This window comes from Cydia amplana, chromosome Z (assembly GCF_948474715.1).
Source record: "Cydia amplana chromosome Z, ilCydAmpl1.1, whole genome shotgun sequence".
Lineage (NCBI taxonomy): Eukaryota > Metazoa > Arthropoda > Insecta > Lepidoptera > Tortricidae > Cydia > Cydia amplana.
Window position 1 is genome coordinate 34,902,529 of NC_086096.1, and position 13,111 is coordinate 34,915,639.

Genomic DNA, 13,111 nt, shown 5'->3' on the forward strand with positions numbered 1-13,111 from the left:
TACCCTAACTTCACCTTTAGTTCGTAACGTCGCCTACACTGTCAATTAATCATAATTCCACTATAAATTGTGTTGTGTCATGGGATTTACGAGCGTATCCAACATTCAGGATTTAGAATAGGTAGTTTAATTTTATAATATATATCAGGCGAAGTTGAGGACGGGTGGCGAAGATAGGTTAACTTTGAATTTTTATTGTTTTACCTTCACACTATTTTTATGCAACTTACCTTACGGTATAAATAACAGAGTTGTGCAGAGATAACTTAGAGTTAGACCAAGAAAAGTCTGCAACGATTTTGATAGCATACGCAGTGCAAGTGTTATTTATACGTTACTAGCGACCCGCCCCGGCTTTGCACGGGTTAACAAATTATACATAAACCTTCCTCTTGAATCACTCTAGCTATTAAAAAAACCGCATCAAAATCCGTTGCGTAGTTTTAAAGATCTAAGCATATACACACAGACAGGCAGACAGGGAAGCGACTTTGTTTTATACTATGTAGTGATAATTTCATAGAAGTATCTAATGATTAAATGATTTCATAGAAGTTTGACGTGTGCTATCAAAATCGTTGCAGACTTATCTTGATCTAACTCTAGCTAGAAAGTTAATGACTGAAGTTTATTTATTGAAATTTTCCTTTCCGTATAGATAAAAATGGTTCGAGTGCTGTTCGTGATCGCCTTGGTGCTGCTGGCGGCCGCTGTTGTAGAAGTGCGTGTTTTAGCTTCGCTACATTAAATTAAACCTCTTAAACGCCACGCTTATCGAGTGCAGTTCGGCTATGAACCTTGTCGGAATGTACGAAGGTTGATATTGGACTGCAGCCGCGCGCGTCAGTTCACGTCTATGGCGGTTAAAGGGATATAAAGTTTGTGACTAAAAATTTGACTGGATAAATCGTCGACTAACGTGATTATATGTTTTCTTTACAGAGTCAAGAACAATGGTATGTAAAATAGGGTGCTTTTTGAAAAATAATACCCGAGTAAACACCCCCATAATAATATGACACCAATAATGTATTATGTCACAAATCCCGTAAAATAAGCGTTTATTATCACAATTAAATAAGAGTCATGTAGAGCTGCTTAAGTTATATTAATTTCGGAGTATGTTATTAAGTTTCGGTGTAACTACCTGTATTGTATACGATTGAAGATCCTGTTGTACGTAATTACAATAATGCCGGTCAATGCCACTGTACGAGCGGGACAGCAATATATGTGATAGAGATAGGAAAGGACAGGTAGGGATTGGGGGATAGGAAATTCTTTAACTTAGAAGATGAGCGGGCTATTTCATTTCCACCCGCCTGAAATAACTAGGTAGACCTGTTATTAAACAGTTTTTATAATTGCAGGTTAAAACGCCAAGCAATCAACGCACTCCTGCATTTAGATAGAGCGGACGCGCAAGCGCAAGCGGCAGCACGCGCTTACGCGGAAGCGCGAGCGGAGGTCAGGTCACGCGCGGAAGCGTATGCACGCGCGAAAGCGAAATTGGCCAGCGACGAGGGTCAGCATTATCTACGTCAAACTAATGTTAGGGTTTTGCTTGTTCAACGTTGACATGATGGTTGGATTGCCTTTGCCACTATATAATATTTTACTGTAAATATACTTATTAAAAAGACAAATAAATAACTTATGAACTAAATACATTTATGAATAATACTAAATTAAAACTAACAACCCTAAATATATCTAAAATAAAACAAGGAATATAAAAACTACTGAAAGAGGCCTCCTACCTTTGCGCCAGGGGTAACGCGGGGAGGCCTCTTCCAGTAGTTTTTATATTCCTTGTTTTATTTTAGATATATTTAGAGTTGTTAGTTTTAATTCAGTATTATTCATAGATGTATTTAGTCAATATACTTATTTGCTGGAATATGTTGTGTTTATTTTCCCCTTCGTATCATAAAATGTAGTTACGTAATCACTACATAGTATAAAACAAACAGCCCGATTCGGATTTTGTAATAGACATCTGTTAGATATCTTTTAGACATCGCCAAGATACGATAACGATATGTTTAAGATCTAACCTGTCAAATTTGACATTTCCGCGATTCTGGAGATACTCTTGAACGATTTCCGCAAGATATTACTTAGAGATCTAATTCACATCTAATAGATATCTAACACGATCTATCGTAAAAGTGACATTGGTTGCCCGAATTACGCTGCAAAAGAGAACTAGTTGAAATCTAAACTATAACGTATCTAGAATAGATCTCGTACGTGTCGTCTCTTGTAAATATCTTGATGTTCGAATACGGCAGAAAGTCGCTTCCCGCTGTCTGTCCCTAATGTCCCTATGTATGCTTAGATCTTTAAAACTACGCAGCGGATTTTAATGCAATTTTTTTAAATAGAGTGATTCAAGAGGAAGGATTATGTATAATTTGTTAACCCGTGCGAAGCCGTGCGGGTCGCTAGTTTCATATAAAGAAAAATCGCTTAATAAAATACATTCCTTTACATTATGGTAGGTATAGGTACGTTTATATGGTTCGATGTGACTTCGACGCGGGACAGTATAACAAAAGCGGTAAGAGGTATTCTGAACCTCTAGTGTTTTTCATCCGATAGCGTGACGGACGTACGCGTTTGCGCTTCCTAAGTTTCATTTTTGGGATTTTGAACAGCGCGCCAAGCGGGACGTTTTGGAAACTCAAAATCCCATACAAAATGAGACGCAAATTTATCGGTCGAATGTCGGTCTTGAATTTATTATTTTAATGTCGCCGGATGTCAGCCCGGTAATTATCAAGAGTTGCAGAAATTGGATTATTAGAATAAAACCTTAATGTTAAAATGCATGTTGAAGAGCCCTTCATTCAGCATAAACCCAATTCGGGACAGCAATAATTTAGATAGGTATGTTATTTTCTCAATTTTCAGTTGAGTTACCTTGGTGAAATTGCGCGACATACGATCTTAACTTACTCATATTATACAAAATGGGGAACTCTATCTATCCACCAAATTTGGTCTTAAGAATAACGTCTTTTTTCGCCAGAGACAACAAATAAAAAATGAGCCAAATAATGACATAAAAACACACTAACATAAATTCTGTTTTTCGACTTGCAAGTAAAAGCAATCTTTTAAAACATCAATATATATATAGTGCGTCAAGCAAATCTTGTCAGCAGCAATGTACTGCAAATTAAAGTAGGGTAACACCATGTAACACTCAAAGAGCAGAATTGCGCTAAGAAAAGCAGCAATGTACATCGAACCAAAACGTGTTTATTTTTCCGCCCTTCATACGTCAGTTCAAGTGAATTATCATAACCTCAAATTTTAGTAATGTTTACCGTCAACGAGTATGATTGTACATTGTAGGCACCTTAGCTTTGCTTGAGGTCATGCATAATCTTCGTATTTAATGGTGACAGCAGAAATTTCTCTTGAAATAGAAACGAGTCAGAATGTAAACAATAAGATGATGGCTGTCATTCACGATCCACATTCCACAGATAACACACAGATGACACGCGATTTTGGAATTATTCGAACACAGTGTTGCTAACCCGCGATTTTTCAAATTTGCCGCCTTTTACTACTGACAAGATTTGGTTGATCCAGTATATGTGTTAATTCATTGAATTGACATAAACTCAAAACTCGAACATTTATTTAGCAATTACGCCACAACACGTCAAAATGCAATTTACATACAAGCAATATCCCTCCGCCTTTAAGACAGCTTAAATCGAAAAAACATTTAAAAATCACTTTAAAAAAATTCTTCTTGAAAAACAAACCGCTGGGATTCCATTCGGCTATTTGGTTGCAGATTTTAGGATATAACATGGTGGGGCTAGTGTCACACAACTAGGAGGCTTACACACAGTACACACGGGTCAATTTTTACCTATTATCTAAGTATTTTATCATAAATTATCACACGACATGCACAAATACTCACACTTACACTGTACGATTGTTTCCGAGGTACGTAAATACTTCTTCGTAAATATATGCTTTGTTGTGACCTGGGTCCCGGCAGAAAATCAGTGCTTTGCTCGAAAGAGCGAAGCGTATCACTGAGCCGTGACCCTTTTGTCCTGCTGCAACGCACACAGTTTGTACCTACCTACCTACTTTTATAAAATTTTACTTTTGTACCTACTCATTTCTATGTTATTTTCTTTGTTAGTGTAATAATTATTTTGTTTTTTTTTCCTTTTCTTCTGTTATGATGATTGTGTGTAAATTTATATTGTGTGTCATTGCAGCTGTCAAATAAATGATTTATTTATCTATCTATCTATATCAATAAAATTAAATCATCAACCATTGCAAAATACAATCGCTATTAATTCATAAACACAATGAACACAATTCGACACGCTCTCGTGTTCGTATATAATAACGTACCTATGTGGCAATTCAGATGCCACATGAATCCTACGAGCCTACATTTTTACTTCAGGTAATATTTAGTCATAAAATTCTGTTTTTTGATTTGCAAGTAAAAGCAATCTTTTAAAACATCAATATGCTTATGTTAATTCATTGAATTGACATAAACTCAAAACTCAAACATTTATTTAGTAATTACGCCACAACACGTCAAATTGCATTGTATATACATAGTACAAGCAATAACAATAAATCATCAACAATTACAAAATACAATCGCTATTAATTCATAAACACAATGAACACAATTCGACACGCTCTCGTGTTCGTATATAATAACGTATGTGGCAATTTAGATGCCACACGAATCCTACGAGCCGTACATTTTTACCTTAGGTAATATTTAGTCATAGAACATGAATTTTCAAGATTTACTTGCACTCTATTGTCAACTGACGTACTTACCTACTATACCTATAGTATAGGTACCTACCATAAACTCTTCCTCCGCAAACTAGGAAAAAAATCATATAACTTTTATTAAATATTTGATTAGTGTCCTAACTGCAAGATCATATTAAACAAAAGAAAAATAAATTATAAATACCTTCCTATCTTTTTTTGGCGCTGGTACCTTATAGTGGTATTCCATCTGTCCAATATGTTAGCCCAATTTCATGGTGTCTCACTCACTCTCTCAAGCAAAATGTGAAACAAAACATACATTGGACGAAGAAATTGGACAGGTGGCATACCATCCTTAGTTACACTTCCACACTCTCATTTTAAAGTTGGTGCAAATTAGCTTAGCTAGAAAATATTGAATTTAACCTGTCCTTTTCCTTTCCGTAAGATAAAAATGGTTCGAGGTCTGTTCGTGATCGGCCTGGTGCTGTTAGCGGCCGCTGCGGTACAGGTGCGTGTTTTAAAGGGAAAACCCCGGGACAATGATGATGATTGTATTGTCTTTATGTTGTACAGTAGGCATATAAAATGTTCATTAACGTGACTATATATTTTTTCTTTGCAGAGTCAAAATGAATTGTATGTAAAACCTGACAAAACACCCCTTGGATATGACAATAATGAAATAATAATGTAATATAAACCGCAAGTTCTGTAAAATAAGTATTTACTATTTAACATCACTTTTTACACACGTAAAATTTGCTTAAATTTCCGTTAAATCCGTCTGTTTTAAAATAAATAATATGTATTTACATAAATAATTAAACACATCGAAAACATTTAAGATGAATACGACATTCAATACGATACGACGCCGACGATACGCTACGATTACTGTACAACTGTACAAGTTATTTTCCACCCACCTAAGATAACTGGGAGACCTGTCCGAGTAGCCAACATGCCATTCGCTTACGCTCCGTAGCGATCGAAACGCAACTGTCCCTGTCGCTTTAATATGGAAGAGTGATAGAGAGACACAAAGCGTTTCGTTGTCGAAGCGATAGCGATTGTCACCTTGGCTCCGGCTGCTTTTAACAAGCATCTGCTTTTTTATAATCACACAGGTTAGAACGCCGAGCAATCGACGCACTCGAGAATTTAGATAGAGCGGACGCACAAGCGCAAGCGGCAGTACGCGCTTACGCGCAAGCGCACGCGGAAGCGATTGCACGCGCGCAATCATACGCACGGGTGAAAACGACCGCGGCTGCGGGTCATCCTTACAGACGTCAAACCAATATTAAGATTTTGCTTAGATCTGATTAATTGCCGATAGCTAAGTATAATAATATTTTACTGTAATTATATGTACTTATTTGCTGGAATATGTCGATATTTATTTTGCCCTGTCTACCATAAAATGTAATAAATATATACCGTTGACCGGTAGAGAATGCCTTTTGAGTCCGCCATTTGTACTTATTTATACCCTTTAGTCCACTCAATCCCTAGCATCTCAAACTCTGAATCGTCAAGCCCCAACGCCTCAACCCCCAACCTCACCTCAGACCCCTAAACCATCACCCTCTGTCTCCACCTCACACCTACCTCAGTCTCTTTAGTCATTTCCAATACTACCTAAAATCTAAAAACATATACCGAATTATAAGAGGGAAGTTCCACATATCATCCGCGGTCTTCATCATCAGGTCAATTCCATCAAACTGTTGGTTTTCAAGATGAAATGCATGAGTTACTTAAGAAAACACCGAAATCACCACACATGTGCCTTTAAAAATTGAGGAGTTTCCTCAATTCCTCATGGATCCCACCATCGGATCTGAATTAATATGAGACCACCTTGGAGGTAATTTCTATAAAAAATGGGTCTCGAAGTAATCAGCGAACATACATAAAAAACAGCCACAACCGAATACAGAACCTCCTCCTTCTCGGAAAGGAAGTTGGTTAAAAATGCATAAAATGTCACGAAGTTTTGCCTCAATCCGGTCCGGCGGATCCGGTAATCCGGCCGAATCCGGTACATTTTTCAAACTACCGGATCCGGTAAAAGGAATGAAAGCGCTAAAATATAAAATACCAGCTTAAAAAACTGCTAAAATTTAAAAGTTCTCGCCAATATTCGAACGTAATTCTGTTCTAATGCTCCCTTGCCCGCGTTCCCGCTCGCAAACAGCAACACAACAACTTGTTTGTTAGTTGACGCCAGTCTTCCACCGACGAAATATGTGTCGCAAAAGGCAATCAATTGAATGCTTTCAATTATTTTTCTTTATTCTTCCATATCATTATTCCAATCGTGGGAAATCTATAGCTTTGAAGTTTAAGTTTATAAACAAAGGAATCCACTGCTGCTAAATTATACGTTTAGTTCTAATAACTACTATCACAGACAAGTAAATAAAAAAGACTGGAAGAGAGTATATAATATCAACATTGGGATGTGCCAAAATTCATGAAATAACACAATTTCTTTTACCTTTTCGCGGCGGATGATTACCATGCTGTTGAATATGATTTAGGTACATATTAATCGATAGGATATACAATATCATTATGTATATGAAAGTTAACCCCATACTGCACTGCTATACCAGGTGGATAACAACGCTAACGGCAATGAGGGTGAAACGCCGGAGTGTGTGCAGTGGGTAGGGTCAAGCTCCCCCCACTCCCCCCCGCCTCCCTCCCCCAAGAGATGAGAAACTCTGTTACTAAGTTACTAAAATGGTAATTTCACAGTGTTATACGTCTCCGTTATGGATATATTATTTATTATATACATAGGTATAACTAATATCGTCAGTGGCACTATTGAAAACTACGGTAAGTCCTTGATGGAGGCGGCTTAATATACACATATACAGTCTTAACGGTTTACTTGTCTTTCTTGTTTAATACAAATAAAAATACGGAACCCTAATAACCTAGCAGTGGTCATATTTAACTAAACTTTTGTAGAAGAATGTTCTGTGTCCCCGAAAAATGGCAACACAGATCAGGTGAGAACTAATTAACAAGTTATTTTTTTATGTTAGTGTATAATATTGTGCAAATTTTTCTTAAAATCTGAAGTTACGACCCTTTTCATGCAAGAGCGGAAGCTATGTCATTTTAAAATATTGCATGTGCGTAACAGGGGATTATAAGCACAATATTGATATAAAATAAATTGGATGCACAATTCAATTCAATTGCACACAACTTTACACCTCACCCACCGTATCGGGTTGCTAATTTCTAAAGTTTCTGTAACTTGGGACAATTTTGTATATACAGGGTGCTTCCTGTAACAGGAGCAATAAATTAAACTGTAGGCCCTCAAACTGACCAACATTTGTTCACCAACTTTTAAAAATTATGAATCCTTTAGACTTCCTCTTTTTCATACAAAATAAATATTGCCTTCAATGTACGCTGACATCAGTGTGTTTGACGTTGCTTGTCAGTCTTGTCACGCATTAAACATAACAAAACTTGCAATACATTGCGTCTTAGAATAAACTTTAAAGTGTAATAAAAATCAAAAATCAAAACCTGAGTTATTTTCAAAAGTTGCTGAACAAATGTTGGTCAGTTTGAGGAGTACAGCCTACAGTTTAATTTATTGTTCCTGTTACAGGAAGCACTCTGTATACCGAAAACTTCGATCAACACGGAAGTGATGCGGCATTCGCACTATTTCCCCACTGCCTAGGTACAAGATCAACTGATCTAGCGCGGGTAATAAAACTAGTTGCGCTCGGATTTTTAACTAGACCGAGTCCAGACGCGAGTGAACGCAGCAGCAGAAAAAATGCCTAATTGCCCGGTTATTTGTTGTAAAATTTGTTGTTTGCTCGCCCAGTACAAATTGCGGATCGGTCGAGCGACAAATCTGACTTCTCATCTCTCAGAAAACAATAAAATTCTTTGACGAAAATGTGTTAGTGTGCGTGTTGTGACACTTGTGATTCGTCCGTACACAAAAACAGATCGAGGTGTGCAAGATTTGTCTGTGTAGAGTGTCATTTTCTGTATTTGTGTCGTCATTACAGATTGGATTATGTGTGCACGTTCCCCCCCGCGAAAAATGGGAGAATGATTTGAATGTCAAGATATCGCTTGGGCCTATCCCTTCCGACGTGTCGGAAGCACGTGTTGATCGAAGACCACAAAAAAAAATATTGACAGTTTATGATTGCGTTTCAGGGACGAAGCATTAGACTTAGACTACATGCGCGTGATCCGTCTATATCTCGACACGGTCGCTCATTGGCCGAACGAAAAATTCGGACCCATAACTATGCGCACACGCATGCTATCCATGTATCATAAGTTAATATTGACTATACTCGTTTATGCTGAGATCTCAGCGTTGTTTTTGGTCAGAGTCAGAATGACAACTCATGGTTTCATTGATTTGGGACAAGATTACTTGTCTATCTTGATGTCCTTCGTAATGATTGTGAGTAGGTAGCTTTTTTACCCTCATATATTAAAAGAAAATAACTTGACCAAATGTAGTTCGAGTTTTTCCTCTGTTTTTCCATCATTTTATACTTATTTGTGTGATATAGCTGGTCAAGCAGATCTTGTCAGTAGAAAAAGGCGGCAAATTTGAAAAATGTAGGCGCGAAGGGATATTTTCCCATAGAAAATTTGAATTTCGCGCTTTTTTTACTGACAAGAGTTGCTTGACCAGCTATATAATTATTACTTACCTATTCGGGTAATTCCAAATCATTTTATACAGGATTATCATGACATTTTTAAAATTATATTGTTAATTTAATACAATTTCAGACAAGAATGACACTAATACTCCAAGAGAAATACTGTTCACTTATAAAAAACTTCGTTTCAAAATTTCATCTACTGAATCATAAGCATGAATCTGAATTTGCCGCTAAAGTAAGTAAACACGTGTGCGTGCACCCACAATAAGGCTCAGCACACACACACACACACACGTTTTTGTATTTATGAACATTATAATGTAAAACCTCCTAATTATAGGTAGTCCAAAGCTACCAACCATGCTTCAAAATTAACTGTAATTTTTTCGTTTAGGTGTGTCTTTTACTGTATTTTTTGTAGTTCTACGAGTAAGTGCGGCCTGAGTGGACGCTCGAAGCGGAGCGTTCGGGGGGCGTGCAGCGTGGCGTCGGGCTAACAAGTGATTTGAGCAGCGTACACTAAGGCCGCTCCTATACGTTTCCATTTGTTTAACATGCACGCCGCACGCCCCGCCCCGCCTAACGCCCAACTTGAGCGTCCACTCAGGCCTTACACTAAGGCATGGTATGTTTATAAATGGAAGAATAAACTCTGAGTAGACCAAAAGGAACATTGGTATTGAAACTTAATTTCCTTTTGAACTTGTGGACCATAGTTGCAGTATTGGACTATGGTTGGGAGGTTTTACTACTTTTTTCAATAGTTTAATCAATTTCAGGAGTATCGTAAGGTCAACAAAATTTGTCGGATTGCGACCATAGTGATATTGTTGGAGTGCCTCATTGGGCAAGTGATGTTCAACGCAGTCCCAATATATGTAAACATAGAAGCAGGCTTGTTCACAGACCATGCCCATAGACCACCAAATGCAACCTTCGTTCACTTCGTAAACTATTATTTCATCATAGACCAATATAGCGATGCGATCGGTTATACCATAGTCTCTTTATTAAACGGTTTCATTTCATACATTTGCGGCGTTGCGTTCTGTGGCTTAGATCTATTGATTTATGTATTGGTCTTTCACATATTGGGCCATTTTAACATACTGGTGGATAAAATGAGAAGTTTTCCGATACCAATAAGTTTTCCTGATGAATCTTCTAACCGACAATATAATGAAGAAGCGTTTAAAATTTTGAAGAATTTAATACAACACGACCAATTGATTAAGGAGTAAGTTCAACGCTTTTGTATATGATTTTTTTTATTATATCATTTGGTAATGCAATGCAAAAGGTTTCAGTTTATTCTGTTCAGAATACTTGACTTCCTGGGTTCCTCGCGATTTCTGGATCTGGGGATCTTCCTCGCGTTGTCCCGTCATTTTGCCGCGGCTCATGGGAGCCGCTTGGCAACTAATCCCAGGAATTGGCGTGGGCACTAGTTTTTACGAAAGCGACCATCTGACCTCCCCAGAGGGTAAACTAGGCCCTTATTGCCTTCACCTTATTGAACTTGACTTCCTGGGTAAAAAGCTTATGGCGCCCCACTAATAAATTGACGTTTTTTCAGATTCATGAACGATACATCAAACACGTTTGGCATCACCCTGTTTATATGCCTTTTATTTCATCAAGTTTCTGGTTGCATTTCGCTTCTAGAAATTTCTCCAATGGCAAGTACTTTTGTATAGAATATATGTAGATAAATTTGGAGAGGACCGGTATATGTGTTATAATTGTACTTAATTGAAAGACCGTCACAGGGCAAGAACTCTCACTTTATTCAGACACAGTCAGAAAGAAAGAGCTTCGATCTTTCTGCTTTGCAACCTTCTGTACCGAAATAGCCGGTCTTACCTAACAGATGGTCTTCGCCACATTAACCATGTAGAGAAGATACAAAGCCATTTAATGTTTCAAATGTAAATGTTTGAATCCGGATCCGGGCCGTTGTAGCGTGAATCGTCCATTCTATGGCACAGATTATATAATAGTTCTTACGAATCTATGGGCAAAATGGAACTTGTTTCGAAAAAAAAACCAATCTCTTAGTTTTTTTCAGACTGCAGAGGCGCTGACACGATATGGCCCCTTGATATTAGTGTTGTTCAATCAGCTGATACAGATGTCGGTGATATTCGAACTAATAAGCTCCAAGGTGAGTGTTTAGTTTGATGTCCAAATTTCCTATAAGATGGCGCTGTTCCAGATGCAAACTAGGTACCTAACGCTTCATCATATCTATAAAGGAATCTGTCAAATATGAGAATAAATGATTGGTAACGTATAATAAGTGGAAAAATACTTACTTTTTATGGTCACTGTTACGGTAGGTGTCGCTAGAAATTCCTGTCTGAAAGGCCCATATGGTGGAGATATTTGCTGCATTGGGTGGCGTCTTGGTAGCTCAGATGGAAGAGCACTGGGCTAGTGATCCAGTGGTCTTTGATTCAAGACCCATCCAAGACAGTAACTTCCACTTCCACTTTTACCTATAATTTATTTCTAAGCTTAATACAATCGCTCGCCGACGTGTTTGCTTGATAAAACATTAATTTAGCATGCGATAGGGGATAGCGCATCGTTGCTGGTGAATTTCTAATATGACTTGTGAGTGTCACACTTTTACGATAGATGTCGCTAGGGGTCTGTACTTTTCCAGTTTTAATTCATGATGATATCATATTCTAGAGTAACTTCCTCTCAGACGATGCGTACGCGCTGCCATGGGAGCTGATGAACAACAAGAACAGAAAGACCCTGCTACTCTTCCTCATGAACGTGCAGCGACCGAGGGCTCTGAAGGCCGGCGGTTTGGTCTCCGTGGGCGTGCTGACTATGTCTCAGGTAAGTATTCAAAGTTCAAGCTTTGCCACTGGTTTTTATGGCCATTCTTTAAGAAGGCCTACTGATTACCAGACGGGCTAATATGACCGGCTCTTTATCATTTGTCACCATGCTTGTCACGTTTTAACAAGTATGTAAGTGCGAAAGTGACGCATAACATGACAGGTGATAAAAACGCGACCGTGATACCGCTGCAGTTCGACGAACGATATCAGCCTGTCAGTAAAATGCAAAAGGTGATAGTTCCGAACAACTGAGAGGCTAATATCGTCCGGCGGACTGGTAAACAGTGGACCCCTTTAGATATATTTAGGGATCTATTTAGGGAATTACCACTTAAGGTGGTGTTCGGATGTCAACCATACATTACTGTACCTAAATAGTTTTACGTTTCGTTTCTATGCGAAAGATTGTCATTTTGGCTAGACTCCCGGTAATCTTCTATCGTCCAAAAATGTATAGTAATAATATCGTTTTTTTGTTGCAGATTTTAAAGAACTCATTTTCATATTTCTTAATGTTAAAGACACTTGGAAATGTATAATGGTGTAAATGTGGTACCTATTGTTACACTTTAAAGTTTATTCTCAGAATTTATTGCGAATTTTGTTGAAATGCGGCTTGCTGGTAGATGTCATTCCACTCTAATTTCTTTTACATTAGAAATCACCCCACTATTCCTGTACCATACCTATTGAAAAAAAAAGTGTTATAAGTATTATATGGACACGATGGTAGTTTTTGTCAATGTGACAGCGTGATAAAACGGTGTCCGTCACTTT

General features: G+C 37.8%; 1 protein-coding gene across 1 annotated transcript; it reads left to right on the forward strand.

Annotated features, from left to right (window-relative positions):
- Window positions 1–664: 664 nt before the first annotated feature.
- Window positions 665–12,873, forward strand: LOC134660693 (uncharacterized). Its single transcript, XM_063516473.1, has 10 exons — window positions 665–721; window positions 943–956; window positions 1,371–1,525; window positions 9,003–9,265; window positions 9,604–9,711; window positions 10,256–10,713; window positions 11,053–11,155; window positions 11,545–11,640; window positions 12,174–12,329; window positions 12,817–12,873. The coding sequence occupies exons 1-10, from the start codon at window positions 665–667 to the stop codon at window positions 12,871–12,873; spliced, it is 1,467 nt and encodes a 488-aa protein (XP_063372543.1).
- Window positions 12,874–13,111: the final 238 nt, after the last annotated feature.